Source organism: Phyllosticta citriasiana, assembly GCF_038021145.1.
Source record: "Phyllosticta citriasiana strain CBS 120426 chromosome Unknown IWZ02scaffold_1, whole genome shotgun sequence".
NCBI classification, from domain to species: domain Eukaryota; kingdom Fungi; phylum Ascomycota; class Dothideomycetes; order Botryosphaeriales; family Phyllostictaceae; genus Phyllosticta; species Phyllosticta citriasiana.
The window spans coordinates 2,984,101-3,003,868 of record NW_027117278.1 but is presented as its reverse complement, the minus strand read 5'-3'; the positions used below and the strand labels follow the sequence as shown (position 1 = coordinate 3,003,868).

At 52.7% G+C, this 19,768-nt stretch overlaps 7 protein-coding genes across 7 annotated transcripts; 4 read left to right on the top strand and 3 right to left on the bottom strand.

The window, feature by feature from the left end:
* The first annotated feature begins 189 nt into the window (after positions 1 to 189).
* IWZ02DRAFT_395147 (general substrate transporter) lies at positions 190 to 1,906 on the top strand. The gene is made up of 2 exons (XM_066765578.1): positions 190 to 800; positions 845 to 1,906. The coding sequence occupies exons 1-2, from the start codon at positions 208 to 210 to the stop codon at positions 1,791 to 1,793; spliced, it is 1,542 nt and encodes a 513-aa protein (XP_066627590.1). The 5' UTR covers positions 190 to 207; the 3' UTR covers positions 1,794 to 1,906.
* A 174-nt stretch (positions 1,907 to 2,080) lies between these two features.
* IWZ02DRAFT_487051 (nucleotide-diphospho-sugar transferase) lies at positions 2,081 to 3,327 on the top strand (the record flags this gene model as incomplete). Its single annotated transcript, XM_066769323.1, has 2 exons — positions 2,081 to 3,172; positions 3,220 to 3,327. 2 exons carry the CDS (start codon positions 2,081 to 2,083, stop codon positions 3,325 to 3,327), a joined length of 1,200 nt encoding a protein of 399 aa, XP_066627589.1.
* Positions 3,328 to 4,596: 1,269 nt separating this feature from the next.
* Positions 4,597 to 5,298, bottom strand: IWZ02DRAFT_32304 (uncharacterized protein). Its single transcript, XM_066764191.1, has one exon. It carries the CDS (start codon positions 5,170 to 5,172, stop codon positions 4,804 to 4,806), a length of 369 nt encoding a protein of 122 aa, XP_066627588.1. The 5' UTR covers positions 5,173 to 5,298; the 3' UTR covers positions 4,597 to 4,803.
* Positions 5,299 to 8,143, bottom strand: IWZ02DRAFT_32303 (LIM domain protein). Its single transcript, XM_066764190.1, has 4 exons — positions 7,911 to 8,143; positions 5,804 to 7,860; positions 5,587 to 5,754; positions 5,299 to 5,524 (listed from the first exon to the last, which is right to left on the bottom strand). The coding sequence occupies exons 1-4, from the start codon at positions 7,984 to 7,986 to the stop codon at positions 5,426 to 5,428; spliced, it is 2,400 nt and encodes a 799-aa protein (XP_066627587.1). The 5' UTR covers positions 7,987 to 8,143; the 3' UTR covers positions 5,299 to 5,425.
* A 617-nt stretch (positions 8,144 to 8,760) lies between these two features.
* IWZ02DRAFT_440847 (major facilitator superfamily domain-containing protein) lies at positions 8,761 to 10,685 on the top strand. The gene is made up of 2 exons (XM_066766864.1): positions 8,761 to 9,187; positions 9,234 to 10,685. Exons 1-2 carry the CDS (start codon positions 8,978 to 8,980, stop codon positions 10,479 to 10,481), a joined length of 1,458 nt encoding a protein of 485 aa, XP_066627586.1. The 5' UTR covers positions 8,761 to 8,977; the 3' UTR covers positions 10,482 to 10,685.
* A 6,467-nt stretch (positions 10,686 to 17,152) lies between these two features.
* On the bottom strand, positions 17,153 to 18,830 carry IWZ02DRAFT_32165 (alkaline ceramidase-like protein). Its single transcript, XM_066764187.1, has 3 exons — positions 18,331 to 18,830; positions 17,612 to 18,279; positions 17,153 to 17,518 (listed from the first exon to the last, which is right to left on the bottom strand). Exons 1-3 carry the CDS (start codon positions 18,418 to 18,420, stop codon positions 17,329 to 17,331), a joined length of 948 nt encoding a protein of 315 aa, XP_066627585.1. The 5' UTR covers positions 18,421 to 18,830; the 3' UTR covers positions 17,153 to 17,328.
* A 1-nt stretch (position 18,831) lies between these two features.
* Positions 18,832 to 19,760, top strand: IWZ02DRAFT_32197 (Prefoldin). The gene is made up of 3 exons (XM_066764188.1): positions 18,832 to 19,050; positions 19,102 to 19,268; positions 19,320 to 19,760. The coding sequence occupies exons 1-3, from the start codon at positions 18,871 to 18,873 to the stop codon at positions 19,492 to 19,494; spliced, it is 522 nt and encodes a 173-aa protein (XP_066627584.1). The 5' UTR covers positions 18,832 to 18,870; the 3' UTR covers positions 19,495 to 19,760.
* Positions 19,761 to 19,768: the final 8 nt, after the last annotated feature.

Genomic DNA, 19,768 nt, shown 5'->3' with positions numbered 1-19,768 from the left:
GCCGGATTACCCGGCCGTTTTCCCATCCTTTGGAGCAAAAGTCTAAATAGTCGACAAGAGAGCGTTGGACCATAACTGGATGAAGAATATCTGCTCGCCACTCCGGTCGACTAATTCATCATCTCAATGAAGATGGACAAGACAGATATCATCCACAATATTGGCGAATTCATTCGCGAAGATGTGCACGCCGTCTCCAAGAGGGAGATGCTCCTTCGAGCCCAAGAAGCCTCTCAAAGTGAGCACGCTCAAACCCTTTGGCAGGCCATCAAGAGCCATCGCAAGGCAGTCATTTGGTCAATGCTCGTCAGCACTGTAATCATCATGGAGAGCTACGATACTTCGCTCGTCGGCGCGCTCTTTGCACAGCCGGCCTTCTCCAAGAAGTATGGTCGTTATTTCAACCACAAAAAGGGATACCAAGTCAGTGGACCGTGGCAAATCGGCTTGGGCAATGCAACCACATGCGGGACCATAATTGGCGCGTTCTCCAATGGATATTTCACTGATCGATTTGGATACCGAAAGGTCCTTTTGGTAAACTTGGTGCTGATTTGTGGATTCATTCTTCTTCCGTTCTTTGCCAAATCCATTCAGATGCTTCTTGTTGCCGAGATTCTGTGCGGTATTCCCTGGGGTGTTTTTGCGACACTGGCACCGGCCTATGCAGCGGAGGTGTGTCCCCTCATTCTCAGAGGCTACCTCACAGTGTACATTAACATGTGTTGGGGCTTTGGACACTTGATTGCGTCGGGCGTGCTGTCGAGATATTCCAACAGCAAGTCTCAATGGGCATATCGGTAAGTTCTCTCGACTCTCCTGGTGGTAGTCGCTGACCGTGCAGGATTCCGTTTGCCCTTCAGTGGGGATGGCCGATTCCTCTCTTCATCCTTCTCTGGTTCGCACCAGAGTCTCCATGGTGGCTCGTGCGACGTGACAAGGTCGCCGAGGCAGAGAGATCGCTTTCCCGACTGTCGTATGAGCGCACCCCCGAAGAGATAAAATCCAGTGTTGCGCTCATGATCCACACTGAAATGATCGAAAAAGAAATCGAGTCTGGCAGCACTTACTTCGACTGCTTCAAAGGCATCGACTTACGCCGTACCGAAATCGTGTGCATCACTTTTGCCTGCCAGGCATTCAGCGGATCGGCGCTTGGAGGCAACCCGGCATACTTCTTCAAGCAGGCCGGCCTGGGAACGAGCTTCAGCTTCAAGCTCAGCATTGGAGGCCATGGAATGGCATGTGTCGGGACCATTCTCAGCTGGTTCATCATGAGCTACCGGGGGAGACGCGAGATTTACGTCACGGGTCTCTTGTCCCTCGCATCAATCATGCTGACTGTCGGCTTCGTCGAAGTTGGCACCGAAAACAAGGCCGGCAAGTTTGGAATGGGAGGGCTGATCGTGGGCTGGCTCTTTACCTACTACTTGAGCATTGGACCAATCTGCTACGCCATCATCAGCGAGACGTCGTCGGCAAAGTTGCGCACAAAGTCGGTTTGCCTGGCTCGAATCGCTTACTACGTTGTAAGCATTGGCTGCGCGACTGCTGAGCCGTACATGGTCAATCCAACCGAGTTCAATTTGAAGGGCAAGACGGCATTTGTTTGGGCAACGACTGGATTTCTTGGCGCGATTTGGGCATTCTTTCGGTTGCCAGAAACCAGAGATCGGACGTATGAGGAGTTGGATATCATGTTTGCTCGGAAGCTGTCGGCCAGGAAGTTTGCCAAGTACAAGGTTGATGCGTACGAGTATGAGGTGGAAAAGCTGGCCAAAATGGGAGTGTAGAAGATGAGCTTGGGGCTTTAGATAGTCGGCAGGGAGAGATTCAGTCGGTAGAAACAGATGCACTGTCCAGTCTAATGAAATCGAATGCCACCTCACCCACCGCAAGTCCAGTCATGACGTCGTTCGGAACCAAGTTCATCCTCCCGGCGCAGGAACCGCGCGGCGGCTTCCTGTACCCGTCAACCTCCGACCTGCCCTGCCCTGCCCTGCCCTGACGCGTCCACGTCCCCGCCATCCAATGTGCAGTTCTGGTGACAACACCTCGGCCTCTGCCAATCCACTGCAGCATGCCGACCGGCACATATCCCAAAGTCCCAAGGTCCATCAATGTTCCACCCAGCAACTCGCAAAACTGGAATCCTCGCCCCCGCACCTTTCGCCGTAGCCGCATCCTCGCTTTTGTCGCCCTCCTTCTCCTGGTCTTCATCTGGTATTCCCATGGCCCGACGGTCGAGGTGAAAAAGAAGAGCAAGCTGCGCAATGGCTTGTCTTCCGACGGAGTCGACTGGTCACGCTACGCCTACAGCCAGTACGCCACTAATGGCGCCTACCTCTGCAACTCCATCATGGCTTTCGACGCCCTCGAGAAGCTCGGAAGCAAGGCCGACCGCATACTCTTTTATCCAGATAATTGGGACTTGGAGGTGACGGCCAGCGATGACCGGGACAGCCAATTGCTGGTCATGGCACGGGACAAGTATCGAGTCAAGCTCATCCCAATGCACATGCAGAGCCTCAAGGCCAAGGGCAAGGAGGAGGACGAGTGGGAAGAGACGTGGGACTTCTCCATCAACAAGTTCCTCGCCTGGAACCAGACGCAGTACGATCGAGTCATTCATTTCGACTCTGACGTCACCCTTTTCCAGCATATGGACGACCTGTTCTTCCTTCCAGAGACGCCCGTCGCCATGCCGCGTGCCTACTGGGAGTTGCCCAAAACCAAGAAACTGACGTCGGTCTTGGTTGTCTTGAAGCCTTCCAACACCGAATACGAAGCGCTGATGCACGCATCCTACACGTCCGAGGGCCAAGTGCACCGCTTCGACATGGAAATTCTCAACGACCGCTACCAAGACTCGGTCATGATTCTGCCCCACCGCGGCTCGATACTCTTGACGGGCGAGCTCCGCAACGAGGACCACTCGAACTACCACGGCAACGACTACGAATTTTGGGACGTTGACGAGGCTCTGGCCGAAACGCGAGTCGTCCACTTTTCCGACTGGCCGCTGCCCAAGCCCTGGATCATGTGGCCAAATAAGTTGCTTCCAGAGGTCTTGCCAAAATGCAAAATCAAGCCGGGCACGCCAGACGAAGCCGGCTGCAGGGACCGCGACGTCTGGAGGGCCTTGTACGACGACTTTAGGGAGAGGCGGAAGGTGAGTTTCTTGACCAATGTGGGACTTGTGTCATTGACGCGATCCAGGACATTTGTCGACTCCTCAGCGTCCCCGCGCCGCAATGGCCGCCGCCGCCAAAGATGACCAAGCCAAAACCCAAGACAGACGACAAGAAGGACAAAAAGGGACCTTGAGCACATCGTCACCTCCATAGCCGACAGCGTATTCAATTGCAGCGGCAAGCACTCTCCCGGCTCTGCGGAGCTCGAAAAGTGCAATTAACGCGGGCCGTCATCGTCCTAAGTTTTCTAGACGTCAGCCTTTGCCCGCCTGGCCGTGAAGCCTCGCCGCTGGGTCTACCTATCACTTGCATCAGCATCGGGCGCATTTCTCCAAACGCATCGACATAACTTGGTGGCGAATCGGTGGCTTTCCTTCAGCCGCCAAACGATCTTTTAGTAATAAAGATGCCATACCCTCTGGCTCTGACCGCATAGCCATCGCGTGACGAAAGAGAGGCGCATTGACGGGATGGTGCGGTGCGGCGTCGACTGCACATAACAAGAGAGGATGGACATGATGAGGTTCTTAGCAAGAAGCAGGATATGACGGCATGCACATAAACATACACACGCGGACAGTTGCACGAAACGGGCGGGAACTGGTGCATCAGTAAGTATGTCGCTGTGTCATTTGTACATCGCTCGCTTCCTTGGCAGACATGTACGTACATGTATGCATACATAGGCATCGAAAGTAGGCAATCAGGCAGCTTTTCTGTCTCGTAGGAATATGTATCATAGAGTAACATAATACTTTATTTCGCTCCTACTAAAAGCTAATAAATATCCCGCTTCCTATATTCTATCCCTAAACCCTACTCTCCCTCCCCCCTTCCTTTTATTCTTTACGCTCTATCTATCTATCTATCTATCTATCTATCTATCTTATTTTCTATAGTTCTTAGTAAGATATATAGGTAGTTAAGTTAACTAATTATACCCTATAGTCACTAATTATCGATAAGTAGGTATCTTTATATATATAATTAGTTATATAATAAGAGGAAGATATTATCTTATTCTCTATAACTATCTATTTAAATAACTTCTTTATGTAACTAGAAGTAGGTAATTATAAACGTGCTTAATAGTTTACTACTAATATTACTACTACTATGCCTTATTAGTAGCGTCCCTCACATACGTATTTACGTTCTTTAATTATGTATATAGTGCCTAGTATCTATCTCCTTACGTTAGTAGGTTAGTAGGTAGTTAAGGTGTTATTTATTTATTTATTTATTTACGCTGATTTCACGCGCGACTTTAGGAGGAAGGGAGAGGGGAGAGGAGGGAAAGGATAAGAGGAGCGGGACTATAGGGGAAAAGTCGCTCGCGCATCACAAAGATATGTAATCGAGGGGAGCGGCAGTCAGCACATGTGGATATGCGAAGGTAAGGCAAGGTCGAAACACCTCAGTTTGTAATTATTTATCTCCGACGTCGTCTCAACCCAACAGCTACCCGCCACCACGCCGCAGCGCCCCGCCCCGCCACGCCACGCTCGGCCGCTGGGCACTGCGCCACGGCGCCGCCACCAACAGCAGCGCAACTAGCCAACGAGCCAAACAAACAAACAGAAGAAAAGCAGGCAGTCTGTATTCAACGCTACAACGCCGCCCTGTCCGGCGCCGTATATGCAAAATGAGCAAAAAAGGAATCAGAGTCAAGACCAAAAGCCGGAGGGAGAGAGAGCAAGGACAGAATCAAGGTTGAGAAAGTGATGGTGATTAAACTCATCCTTCGCCGGTGGAGAGATGCGAGCATGGCAGTCTGGAGCGGGAGCCATGCGAAAAGTGTCCGTTCGGTGGACGGCGAATGGAGAATTGTTGATGGAAGTTGTTGTTGTTGATGGTGATGATAGTAGTTGCTATGAAGAGCAGACGGACGAGTGAGACATGTAAAAAGTAGGACAGAGGGTGCCAAATTGAGCAAGATGGAAGTGCAAAGGGAAAGGAAGACATGCAAAGATGACATGGAAAGAATTGCGCGAGCAGCGTGATTTATGTATTGTCAGACTGAAGAAGCAGCGCGAAAAGAAATTATGCAAAAGTGTTTGTGAGTTTATCGATCAATGCAAGATGCAGTGTGTAGTCAAGCCGTACGCCCGAGCGCTCGCTGTACAGGTACCAAAAGGCGATTAGGTAGGTAGGGCAGGGGAGTCTAGTCGTCACCAATTACGCATCGATGAGTGGTTGGAGTGTACAAAGACAAAGCGGAAACCAAGACATTATGCCTTGAGCCTCCGCTCCTCGCACCTGACGCACACCGGGTCTTTGGTCGCGCCGCGGAGAAAGTAGCGGCCGTCGTCAAAAGAGGCAGAACACTCCTACGCAACGTCAGCCAAAGTTTGATTTTTGGATTTGTGGGGGTGAGCATGGGAGCACTTACGGTGCAGACGAAGCAGTCGGGATGCCACTCAGCGCCCAGAGCCTTGAGCACCGTATCGGTGACGGGCTTGCGGCACTTTTTGCACTTGGTTGAGTAGCGATTGGTGTGGCAGTCGACGCACCAGGCGTATCCATCTTTTTCTACAAACGGCGTCGACGAGTCAAAGGGCTAAACATGTCAGCATCTCAACATACGAATGACTAACAGCATAACTCACATCTCCACACTGCGCGCAGAAGAAGTGACCAACATGCCACTCGGCTCCACACGCCACAACTACCTCGCCCTCAATCGGCGTCTTACAGCTCTTGCATCGCGGGCTAAACATTTCGTGGTAGTCGAGATGGCAGTAGAACCGCAGCCCGGCATCGCCGTCTTCCTCCGCAGTCGGCCACTCGACGGGCATGTCGTAGCCGCTCGTCCGCGCCTCGATGCGCTCCAATCGCTCGGCGCGCTTGACGTCCGGCTCCGGGTAAAAGGCTACGCATTCGAGGGCCTCGCCGCAGTGGTAGCAGAGGAAGCACTCGGGGTGGAAGCGAGCACCGGCAGCGCTGACGATGCGGCCGGCGATGGGTTGGGCGCACGCTTCGCAGAGGGCCGTTGTTCGCACGCTGGTGGGGGTACGGTGGACAGGAGCGGTGTTGGCGTGGCGGGGGAGGGGGCGACCCTTGGCGGTGGCGGGGTCAGGCAGGGGGCGTGAAGTCGAGGGGGCGTTGATGGTTGGGAGCGGCCGTTGGGCAGGTTTGTCTTCGGTGACGTTGATGACGTTTATGACGGGTGTTGATGGGGAGTCGTCGGGAAGGTTGATGGTAGGGAGAGGCCGCTGGGCTGGCTTGTCTTCGCCGACCTCCGGAAGATTAATGGTTGGAATGGGAGATTCGTCCGGGACATTAATGGTAGGAATACTCTTGGAAAAGGGAACGTCGGGCACATTAATCGTCGGCACCACTGGTGCAGAGCTGGACTTGGTCGGGCTTGGAGGGTATGCCTTTGGCTCGACAGGCTCAGGGAGCTTTCCCTCCTTGAGCTCAATCTCCTTGGGCTTGTAGTCTTTTTGAAAGCTGACAATGGGCCTGCCCGGACTGTCACTGACCATACTGGGGGTAGGAAGCTTGGAACTGCGGTCCTTGAGCCTCATGCTCGTTGCTGCTCGAATGTCGTCTCCGCGGATCTCCTTGCCATCTGTTTGTTCTTCAGCAGGCGCATCATTTTCCGACTTGGGAGGTGGCGTTGCAGCGGGAGATGCCTCGTTGGACGTGTATCCCGCGTTCCGCGATTGCGAAGGCGGGTTGCGATGGATCTCGAAGCGATCCCACAGCTTCCGTTCAGTGTTCATCGGCGGCTCAGTGTTGCTGCGTCCAAGATTGTCCCTGGCCCTGGAAAAAGGGTTCCTCCTGGTGTGGGTTGGCAACTTGGACGGCTTCTCGTCCGGTTTGGACGAAGCCTCTTCGGGCTCCTCGTAAATCTTGTCGTTGGGGTTCTTAAACAGACTCCCGCTCGCCTTTCTCCTCGAACCGCTGCTGGTGCGCCGTCTCGCCGGAGGCGGTATGTTGAACGAGACGTGACCCTTGGAAATTGATCCGTAGCTCTTTTTGGGTCCTGGAGGAGGCTCGGGCTTGGACTCTGGTTCTGGGACCTTTTGGCTCTCGGCAGACGACGACTTTGAACCGCCGCTACTTATCCTGCTGTCACCGCTGGAATGATGCGATGCCGTGTCATAGCTTTGGGCTCGTGCGTGGCTGCCCTTGCGCAAGTGGGCCGTGTAGGGATATGGAGCATTGGGGTTCTGGTGTTTCCAAACGAGCTCGGCCGCCTCGTCGCGAGCGTCGTCGTAGACCTTTTGTTCATCCATATCCTCGAGGGCACGGCGCAGCGAGTGAGCCTCTTGGCGCTCCATCCAACGCATGCCGCTTTCCCTGTATGACGCCTTTTCTGCGGTAGAGCGAGACGAGCGAACCGACATGGCGGACGAGGCTCTCTCGATTTTGGCGGGATCGGGCTCAATGTACGAGTTGCGGGCGGCATCGTCCTTGGGATCGCGGGCGAGCGGACGGCCCAGGCTCGAGGCGGCGCGGTGAAAGGGATTCCGACGAGTAGCAGAGTTGAGCGACATGTCGCGATGTGAGAGGGCGCTCTGGCAGCGTGCAGGTTGCAAAGAGGACGAGTTGGGGACGGGGCTGGGGTTGGACTTGTCGCGCAGCGAGGTGGCTGGGAGAGGACGCGGGGCGACGGGGCGCGCAGGGCGGTTGGAGCGAATGTCGCGCAGATAGCTGCCTGCATGGAATTAGAAGATTCAAGAGATGCAGAAGCGATCAATCACTCACCGACCTGCTCCTTGGACATGTACGTCGGGCCCGGGATAGCGCTGCCCTTGTCTTTGGAGCGGGCGCGGTGGAGCATGATGACGACGAGGAGCCTGAGCCTTGGCCGGAATGCTCAGTCTCGGGATATTATAGCGAGCGAATGGTAGGAATGCAAAAGATCGGACGTCGAAATGTAAGTATGACTGGGGCCGCCAAGATGAGAGGACGGTGGTGTTGTGGTAGGGGTCGCTCAAGCAACGCCAACACAAGCTCGACGTGTCCGCCGGCCCGGTCCTTGTCGCAGCCGCAGGGCTGACTGCCACTGGAGTACAATTCATCTTGAGTTGTCGCGTCCTTGCGTTTGCTCCATCGTTGCTTGCTGTCAGGAGTCGCTGTCGTTCGTCTGTCACTATGCAAGGTACCACTCTCACGTCGCCCAAACGAACCATGGTTCGTCGCCCCTGGACAAAGAAAGGAACGCCGGAACCTCAGGCATCCCTGTTCCCCCCGGTCTGGACGCTGTTCCCCGGATTTCCCTTGACCTTTTGCGTCATTGATCGTCTTTAGGTCGTCCGTATTCGTTTCGGGATCCAATCACGGATGAGTGGGTCCGTCCGATCTTTAGTCACGAACTAGGTGAATACTGAATCCGTGCACGTAACTAAGTAGTCATGTAATATATGGGTAAATGTAGGGGAATTAGATCTTATCTTATCTTTCAGACTTACTACACACTCACACAAGCACTTACATAACTCCTATAAATAGGCCCAACAACGGTACCATACAAGATTATCTAAAGCTGTTCAAGTCTATTACTAAACACTTCTCTTTGGCAAACATACATCACAGTACACTTAACAATACTGATCTTCAGCCGATCCACCGACAGCGGAGTTGCGAATCTCGATTTCCTTCTCCCCGCAGGCCGCGGTAAAGACGGCACTCCTCCCCACGCCAAAATTCCAGGCCAGGCACTGGCCCCCGTCAGACTTGATATCCACCATTTAACACGATGACTAAAATCTCCCACTTCTGCCTCTGCCACTTCATCATGGCTCTCCCTTTGCAACGGCCCTCTGTCAGTCATGGCCGCCCCTCGGGAAAAGCCTGTCGATGTCACTGTTGCTCCGTCTGAAGCCCCATCATTCTCCCCGAACAACTCCAATGGCGCCGACCAGCCTGCACCAGTCATCCAGCCACTTGCTACTCCCCAGGAAACTCCCAATGGCGGCTATGGCTGGGTCTGTTGCATAGCAACATTCTGGATAAATGCTCATACGTGGGGAATCAACAGCGTCAGTCAACATCACTTTGGCGTGACTCTGCTAACTCCGTCTCCAGTCCTATGGCATCTTCCTCGCTCACTACCTGAGACACAATACTTTTCCTGGAGCCACGCGCCTCCAATTTGCCATCATCGGCGGCCTTTCCATCTCGCAGGCTTTGTTCGTCTCGCCTCTCGCCACCATTACCACCCGCCGCTTTGGCACGCGCGTAACGCTGCTTGTGGGTGTCTTCTTCGAGACTCTGGCCCTCATATGCGCCTCATTTGCGACCCAGATATGGCACCTCTTTCTGACTCAGGGCGTATGCTTTGGCTGGGGCATGGGCTTCCTGTTCGTGGGCAGCGTTGGTGTGGTCCCGCAATGGTTCACAACGCGGCGCAGCTTCGCCAACGGCATCACAGCATCAGGATCAGGCTTGGGCGGACTGACATATTCGCTAGCCACAAACGCCATGATTGAGCGTATCGGGTTGGGCTGGGCGTTCCGTGTGCTGGGCATCTGCGCGTTCTCGGTCAACACTGTCTGCGCGCTGCTCATCAAGGATCGCAACAAGCTCATTGGCAGTTCGCAGCTCGCCTTTGACTACCGGCTGTTCAAGCGGCCCGAATTTCTGCTGCTTCTGGCCTTTGGTCTCTTCAGTATGCTCGGATACATCGTGCTACTCTTCTCCCTCCCCAACTACGCCACGTCGATCGGTCTCTCCGCACACCAGGGCTCCGTGGTGGGTGCTGTGCTTAATCTGGGTCAGGCCCTCGGCCGCTCGCCCATCGGCTACTTTAGCGATGCCGTCGGTCGGCTCAACATGGCTGCCAGCATGACGCTGCTCGTCGCCGTCTTTTCGTTTGCCATTTGGATTCCGGCCAAGAGTTACGGCGTCCTTATCCTGTTTGCACTCCTCGGAGGCACCGTCGCCGGCACATACTGGGCCGTCGTCGCCCCCGTCACAACCGAGACAGTTGGTCTCGCCACGCTGCCCGCCGCGCTGTCCATTAACTGGGTCGTCCTCGTCCTGCCCACTACCTTCTCTGAGGCCATTGCTCTGCAAATCACCGCCTCCAATGGCGGCAAGTACCTCGGCGCTCAACTCTTTACGGCGTTCATGTATTTGGGCGCAGCCGCCATGATGTGGATGCTGCGCGCATGGAAGATTGGCCAGCTGGAGTGTATTGCTGCGGCCGAAGGAACCTCAGTTGGAGCGGTGCACCTGGTCACCACGCAGCCTGCCGTTCTAGAGAAGGATGGTCAAGTGTTGAATTCCGGGCGGGGTTTCGTCAAAAGGCTGTTTGCGCGGGCAAGAGTGTAGGAGGTGCATCAAGCGGCGTTTTTTGTGCATACTGTATAGCATTACTTCCATACAAGTACATGGTACATACACTGCCTTTCGTGGAATCTGAGGAGCATTCGTGCCGCACTCTGATTTTGAATGTTATTTTATTGGGAGCACTCATCCGCTCTCACTCTTCGCCTCCACTGTGGAGCATTCATCCCGCAATCTCTTCCACAATGCCATTACCAGGGAGTATTCGTCCGCTCCCATGCATGCCTCTACTAAGAAGAATCTATCCTATCTACCATCCTACTATACTATTATACTTACTCTTATATACCTCTATTACTATACCTCTATATATACTATATACTCTACTATATTATAACGCTATACTAGCCTATATATACCCTTCCCTTTCTATAAATTACTATTCTTTGTACTTTCTTTCTTAACTATTGATAACTTACCTATATCTATTTAGTAGAGAAAGAGGATGGCTTTACTTTTAACTAGGTGAGTAGAAACTATTAGTAGGTAAATACTAGGGTTCTAGGTGTTTATGGTGTTTTAGGACTGGATGAGGGGTGGGATTAGGAAGGGGGAGGGTGGAAGGGAAGGAGTGGGGATGCTGGGGATCAGTGAGGAGGGTTTATGGTGGTGTTTAGGACCGTTATGTTATAATGATGGAGGCAGAAGGGCTGGCGAGGCAGATTGGGGAGGATGGAAAGATATGGTGCGTTGCCGGAAGCGAAGGCCAAAGCAGTGTGTGTGGTATCGTTTGTATCGTTTAACCAGAGTGCATCAGACTCAGCCAGGTATAGAAGTGCCTCGCTCAGAGCTGTGCGTTAAGTGGGCAAACAGACTAACAGAGGGAGCTCATGTACCCTCCGCGGCGTCTGTCAGCGGCCCAGATCAGCAGTCATCACAAGCTGCCCGGAATCTGCTTCTGACAGTAAATCATGTGGAAGCTCAGCGTGACTCCCGGCGCGCTGGCCGTCCGGCACATGAAATGAGTCAGAAGCCGCCAGACGCAGAAGTACAAAACTTCCCCTTTCCGCATCTTTCAATCCACATACCGCGCCATGCGAGCTCTGAAAACTACAGAACTGGCATTCAGAGACTTTCTGGCTGTGTTTCCTTCTCTTGCAGTATCCATGCCAACTTGGCTCGGGACACCGCTTCTTGATTTGTCCACCGGGAGAACCACATGTGTACGATTCGATCTTTCTCCAAAACTGATGGGCCGAGCCCGATGCTCTTGATCCGAGGTTGCTGGGAGAGGAGAGTTATTTGTTCCACAGTCCGACTCGCTAGACGGTGGAGCGGCTGTCATGGGCTCATGGGTATCGGGAGCCAGCGACTCCGGCAAAGCTCATGACGCGCAACTCTCCGCAGTATGTGGCAGGCTTTGACGGGACAGCGAAGTGGGACTCCTTGTCTCGTGAATGGGCTCGGACGCGCCTAGGAGTATGAGTCGCCGTCGTTGGCCGCATGAATGGGAAGTGCAACTTGCTGGACTCAGCGCGTCGACAGTCCAAAGAAGCACAAGCTGACTTGTGTTTTTGACACACTCCGATGTCATCCATGCACTTGTCGGTCTTGGTTCCTTGCGGTCGTTCTATTCTTCGACAATCTTTTTCGAGGTTCAAGGGGCGAATACCCCTGAATCACTAGCACCGATGAAAATGCTGAATCATAGCATCAACCGTCCACGAATAGACTCATCTCTATCCCTTAACGATTCAATGAGCTCGCAACTTGTCGACTTGCACCTAGGCAGATCCGCAAGTTGTGCGCAAAACAACCAGACCAAAGACAGGAAAATAGTGGAAGATATGGTAGTTGTGGTTTAGAATTCCGGGTCTTCTGGAAGCCAAGGCAAACTTGTTGGATGAAAGTCGTTCTGAACTGAGCAAGCCAGATTAGACGTCGAGCTCGACCTTTTGATACGTTCGCGGGAATCATCACAAGCTCCGCACATAACAGCGGGACGTTAAAGTCCAGGCATATCACAAGCGACTTATCTACGCCTTCCTGTCTACTGACGCGGTCCCAGCTCCATGGCTCTGGTAACCTTCGATCGGGATATAAAAGTAAGCCCATCTATCTCTTCTAAGCCATTGATGACGCAGACAGCTCGACAAAAACCTCCCTCGGTTGAGAAGGTGACTGTCTTGCGGGCGTAGAACATAGACGCAGTGTTTCACTGTCTGCTGTGCTTTTTCTACAGCGCTTCAGTTTTGGTTCTAGTTCATTTTGTCGAAGTCGGAGCTCCTTCGCTTTCGCATGAGACTGTTTCCGTTGGGAAATGATCTCGTTGATTCTCTATTGCCTGGTGATGATGTCCAACGCCGCTTTCTATTGTAAGGTCTGACGACTTATCACCTTAAGATTTCCAAGGCTGGCGGCAGAAGACCAGGTATAAAAGTAACTATGGTTGACGTACAGTACAGCAGACAGTATAAAAGCTGTCAGGGCTTGTGTTCAGTCGAGAGAGTAGACTTGCTGGTGGAAAAGAGAGAGGACGAAGCGAGAAGGATTTTATACCTCAAGGAGTGGTCGAAGGGGGCTGTGCGAGGTGCGGAAAGTCAGCCGGCGGCAGAAAGCGTGTCATTCACGAGCTATGGCAGATGTGCTTGGCTCTCGGTAAAAGAGAGCGCCTTTAGACCCCCCTTAGACTTGTCATCAAACCAGTATGCATCAGCCAAGGGCAAGAGAGGTGGATACTTAGTCACTGTTTTCTGCAGTCCGCGGAAAATTGTGACTCGATTTCCGCCCGCTTCCCCCGAAATCTTTGGGTTTGTGGCTGAGGAATTTGATAAGGTAAAACCAACTTGAATTGCTCTCCATCATTGACCTTCGATGCTGAAAATGGCCATTTCAGATCGCGAAGATCCGCAGCATCATCGATTTTTACTCATGTCCAAAGCAGAGCCGCTGGGGGCTGCGGCGAACCGCCCGGAGGGTACATTGTCGCCGATGAAGGTTTTTGTTGTCCTGACAGAATTCGGCAAGTTAATGCGCAGTGGATTAGTAGAGCTGGATGGGAGGGCGCTTTTATACCTGGACAGTATGAATCACGAGGAAGAGTGCGACGGTATGAATCAGCTGTCAGGCGTAAGCTTGTAATGTGAGTCTCTCCGTTTCGCTTCTGACCCTCGGTGCCGTCATTCAATGAGCTTATGATCCTGCCCCTGGTGGATATAAATGACCGCTCTGTTGCTTCCATAAACCATCGTCGGACAAGCTTCAGCACATCTTTAGCTGCAAAAAAGTGGAAGATGAAGCACTATGCTGCCCAATTTACTGAAGAGCTCACTTTGTTGTTTGTTTCTTTGCTTTGGAGCCGCCCGAGTGAGGCCTCACTTCGACGAGTTCGGCAGTTTCTGAGCCATTCGGATTCGTCATCATCACTGTGTCTTCTTGAGTATTTTCATCATGTCGCAACAACAGTGACCATCTCGAATATTCGATCCGCTTGAAGGAATCAAGCTACAAGGAAATAAGAAAGAAAACCGAGGAAGCCAACAGAAAGAAAAAGAAACAAAGTCAGGTCTGCGTCTGAAAGAGCCTCTAACCAGTACGCTCTTATTCGAACTTGACTCCGCTAGTGATCCAGCAGACCGCACTGTAGAGAAGAAACCGCAACGCAGAAAAAGTCATTCTTATATACCACAGACACTGATAAACTTATGAGCCTTATCACGCGCACGAAGCAGCCCTCCACGCGCTAAACTAATGCCTAGACTCCGAAATCTGTTCCACGTAAGTCTGTGACGTCGAGTATAAACACTTCGCGCTTCGCTTCGAATCTACCACTCATAAGGACAATTCGACCACATTAAGGATGGAAGCATTATTAGGACGACGTTTGCGCTTTTATTTACCTGTTAGATGGTTTAATGATGTAGGAGGGTGGGACACTACAGCGATACTAGTATTCCCGTTACGTGCAGTAATGGGTGACGGATGGTAGGAGACGATAGTGAAAAGCATCAATGACTCTTAATGAATTAGAAAGACGAGTCTAATGACGAAGTTCAGCATCGCCTCGAAAAGTACGAAGTATCGTCGTCTACTAACCCGTAAATCTAGGGGCAGCCGCAAAGTCAAGTCGTAGCAACCGAACCGGCAGATAAAGGCTTATCTTTCCGATGCTTTTCTTTCTAGACAAAGCAGTAGCAGTGTAGATGGCCGTGTTAATCTACCTTAAGGTTTGAAATATACTGTCTTGTGTCGCTGTAGGGCTGCGCAAAAAAGGGACCTTGAATTCAAACGTCACAGCCCCTACCCCTGCCTCTAACTTCACCAAATTCGCCGCACATGACGACTACCACGTGCATGTTTCCATGAACTGCGCTTGTGACAGCCCTAGAGTGTTCGTAGGTATTAACGTCTCGCTTAATGCTCCTTGTTTAGCGTCCGCAGAACAACTCCGCAGCAAGCAGGAAAGTGTAAACTCAACCTGTCCGCACTGTTCTTGTTCCGAGACCACGGCTTTACATTTATGTTTTTTTTTTTTTTTTCTCCTTGCGTTTCAGCGCGAGATGTGGGGACTTAGGCGCTTTTACATCGGGAAGCTGTTGACAGGAATGGATGATATTATGACATGTTGCTGCGGAGCGTCGGTGTTGTGTAGCGATGGAGAAAGGCAGCGCGGATCGACGGGACGGTCTACGGTTCAGGAGATTTAAAACTACGGAAGGAGGGTACAAGTTAACACAGACAGAAATAGCTTAAAATTTTCTTCCACTCATCATTATTCGCACCGATTACTTTAAGGGCACCTGTTCTGCAGAAAACTTGCACGCTTCTCTTTTCCCTTAGATGATGTACTCTCCTGTCGGATTTTAGTAGTGGAAGTTTCCATAACGTTCTGTAACTTTTGGCTAGGTAGCCTGCTAACAGGTCTAATTCTTATTTTTCTACCTTAGCATCTAAAATTGATTCTGTTCATATGTGAAATGCTGAGCCTAGATGACAAGAATAGTAAGGGAATCTTAGAGACCTTATTAGCTAAGGGCATATTGAAGGGGAAGAGTAAATATAATCTCCTAGTAATTAAATAAAATCTCCCATCTATCTTACGTTCTTACACTTAAAAATCACTGATGCTGAGAACCGGCGGGAGAGTATAATTTTTGAGGATCTCGGTGAGACGTAGCATTAATGGAATCCAGCATTATGCCACAGCGACGAAAGCTAACTGTCTCAAAAGAACTCAGGGAGCCGTCGATCCGAACATGCGAACAAAAACGACAAGCTAAACAAAAGTGACTTTAGCTGGTCAAGTTTCGCCTCCAGCAGTGAATTTCCGACTGCTGTTATTGCGAAGCCCGTAGACACGCAACCGGCTCATCCACAGCAGCCACGGCAACGAAGCGAGACATTTTATACTTCCGCCGCGCTCCAGCACATGCGACCACGCTGCAAGCTTCGCGTCAATCACACGCCCGCACCGTCCGCTTCCGTCGTCACTCGGTCTCATGACTCGACTGCGCCGTCAACTGCCACCACTCAGCCGCCTCCTGACGTTATAACACATGCAGCACATGTTTGGCCCCCAGTTGCTCCTTCTGCCCTCGCTTGGGCCTGTGAGTGTCAAGGTATAAAACCTTCGCTACTTTCCTTACTTTCGTAACTCGTCAGACGGCTGGAGACAAGCTTATAATGGCTGAGGATGGAAGATGCTCTTCCTGCCATTAGTGTTACCATGTCATTGTCTGCCGGGAGACGGGACTGGGATACAAGTTCTTTTTTGGTGTGTGGTTTGCTCCGAATTTTTGTCTTCTGCGTGTTAGACGGAGAGGTAGAGACGTTGTGGGCGAGTGATGAGAGTGGAGGCGTAGAATTGATGGAGAGGCACAGCAGCAGGACGTCACGCTGAAGCTTTTGTCCGCCGCGAAATGGCGGGATTGGAACCACAGGACCTCGAGACTGACGTTCAAATCTAAACAGCCACAGACACAGTATGTCGTCCCTCCACCAGGTAGTCGGGAAACAGGCCAAAGCATGAACAGAAGAATATATCGTCTTGTTCAACCTCCAACCATGCTAAGGATTGAAGTGAGGTGGGTGGGTGCCCTAACGCCGCGGCGTGCGCATGCGCTAGCCGTAAGGGGGAACATCGTGGCGAGTGGATGGAGAATTGTCATGATGGAAAACAGCGGAAACAAAAAAACCGGTAAAGCTCCAATTTAGATGCAGGGGAGGAATTGAAGTATGCGGATATTTACATGTGTTTATGGTATGCAGGGCATCTATGAATGAAGTGGGCGTCTCATGTGTGTGAGAGTGTACAGTTCTAGAGTCTAAGGGAGCATGATATGATGCGGACGGTAGGTAAGGAGGAGGAAAGGGGATGAGGAGGAAAGATCGAAGAGATCAATCTCCATCTAAGCCATGCAGTGTCTCGTACAGCGCCGCCACGTTCATTCAGCCAACAAGGTAGGGGTAGGGAAGGGTGCCAATCGAGCCATCGGACGCGGCACGAGAAACGAAGACGGTGCAGAGGCTGTTGCTTGATCATCCGTTTCCCCTGCACAAACGAGATGCACAGCCAGCAGCGGCTGAATAGGCGGTCAACGTGGTCGAGAGGAGGTAGGTAAGTCGATAGTTAGTCGGGTCGTCCAGCCTGCCATTCCAACCGCACGTCGCACAAAAGTGAGCGTCAGCCTGGCAGCCGCAGTGAAAGCCCTCATTCGTCGCTCCCTCCGTGCCGTGCGGCGCCCCGGAAAGCATGATATCCCAGCCGCAGCGCAGCGCGCGGCGTTGCTTTTTCGCGTACAACGCCTCAGCGCCCCCAAGAATAGCATTCATGCGGCGGGCCCGTGCTGCTGGATAGACGGCAGAACGGGCAGAGCAAAGCGCGGCATGCCGCTTACAATTCCTTTTTCGTGGCGGTGGGGGCGCCGTTGAGCTCGAAGCGCTGCTTGCGCCGCACGACGAGCGGCATGGTGAAGAAGTTGGGCCAGTGCAGATCGTAGACGTCTTGCTTGTCGTTGAGGCAGTGTCTGAGCCAGATGCCCCAAACAATGTAACAGTAGGCGCCGGTGCCCGTCATGAGGTGCCTAGCGGACAAAAGTTTCGTGTCAGCACAGCTCCAAAACAAGCAAAGCACGCTAGCGACAGAAGTCTCGCATGCTTGGGTATGGACTACTCACCACCAGCCGTGGCCTTCGAGCAAGAGACCCCACGGCAGACCGACGTCTCTGCGCCACCGCCGCAGGGTCCCGCAGTACTCATTGTCCAAGGTCCAAATGGCGAAGCCGCCCAGAAAGATGCCCAACCCAAAAGCAACCATTTTCCACATTGTGTGCAGGATGTTGAGGTCGCGCCTGTCGACGCGCCGCTGCTCGGGACCGTTGTCGAGGCGCTCCTTGGCCTTGAGCGTGGGCCGCAGGTGCACTTCCATGACGTACATGCTGCGGAAGAGGACAATGGCGGTCAATAGCGCATACATGGTTTGGTGAAAGGCCGGGTCTTGCAGGTAATGGTAGTAGCCGGTAATGAAGGCGGCGAAGGCGACAAGGAAGAGACCGAGGGCTTGGGCGTAGTGGCGCGACTTGCCGTAGGAATAGGTAGCGTAGAACATGAGGCAGGTTGTGTAAATCATGGAAAGCTCGTCGACCAGCTGCATGGGATACTTGAGGGTCGAGTGGAAGAGGAACGAGCCGGTGCCGACCAACAGGTAGCCGGCAAAGGTGATGAGGAAGATGCGGTCATGGTCGTTGGCCAGGCAGTTTGTGATGCCCTTGATGGCCAGGAACATGAATAGCAAATTGGTCAGGGTGTTGACGATCTCGGCGCTGTAGATGGTGGCGTAGTAGTCCTGCAGATGTTAGCAGCGGGGCGAGGGCGTTTGTTGGGTTGATGGTTATACCTCTTCACACCAATTGAGGGTCGAGGTGACAGGAGACCAGTAACCGTCACCGGCAGGAGGATAGGGCACGGAAGGGAGCCACTCAGGCATGGTGGGAGGAAGGATAAGGATGGAGGGTCAGCCCACGACGCAGGATGGTGTTTTTTTTTTTTTCTTTCTTGCAGAGGGCCGGATAGAGCGGGATACGAGGGGAGAGATGGTTGGGCGGCGTGGGCAGAGCGGAGCGCCATTGGTCATGGCGGGGGAGCGACGAACATGTCAACAGAAGAGAGAGAAAATAAATTATTAATTTTCGTCTTCCTTTTCTTTCTTTCTTTCTTTCTTTTTTTTTTTTTTTTCCCACCAGAGTTCAGATAGGAAGCATGAGGAACGGAACAGGGCAGGACGAGAGAGTTGCGGGAGCTAAAGCACTTCAATTGACCTTTTAGGGTTGGGCAATTGCCGTCAATTGCTGACGGGACATGACGAATGACGAATGACGAATGACATGGGATGCTCATGATCTGCGCCCCGGGCCGAGGGTAAATCCATCCGCCCGTCATGCCCCAGGCAGGAATTCCCTCCCGTCTGGTCGGTCTCGGCCACAGTCACGGTCACAGTCACGGTCACGGTCTCGGTCACGCCGGTCACGGTCACCCTCTACCACCTGCCACCCATCAAGTGACACCCGACCTCTTCATATTCCCAACCATGGCCATTCCAAATGAGGCCCTGGCCAAGGTGGGTTACCTACAGTCGTTTTTTTCCATCGCACGCTGCTAACTGTCACAGCTCCTCCAAGAAATCGAGCAAAAGGCAACCTTTTCGCAGCAGCAGATTGGCCTCGTCAAGGCCCAGATTACGGCAAAGGCCCGCGAGCAGCGCATGCTCCAGCTGACCACCACCGAGGTCGACTCGTTGCCCAAAGATACTAGGGTCTACGAGGGCGTCGGCAAGATGTAAGCATCCACCCACTTTTCCTCCATTGGTCATTGCCTCCTCTCACCCAGCTCCAGGTTCGTCCTGACCCCCACCCGCGAGGTCAAGCAGCGCTTGGCAAAGGAGGGCGAGGAGATAAAGTCGGACACGGCCAACCTGGAGAAGAAGCTGCATTACCTCGAAACGACGCTCAAAAACAGCCGCGACAACTTTGAGCAGCTCCTCCAAGCCGGCTCCAGGTCTTGAAAAGCAGGCTTCCGGCCGAGTGCAACCAAAAACAGCCATCCATCCATTCTAGCCCCCAAGCCCGGCCGGCGCCACGGGAAACGGTAGCAATAATATCACCACCAACAATCCAATCACTTGCCCCCAAATCCGCCAACGGCCAAACCGACCGCTGCTTATGACGACGCCAGAGAGCCGCGCGCATGTACCTCTTGCCTGGCCACACAGAGCGCTCCGCACCACGGCAATCTGTCGCATCTGACTGCAGTCCTTGACCACCCCTGTCTCGCAGCTC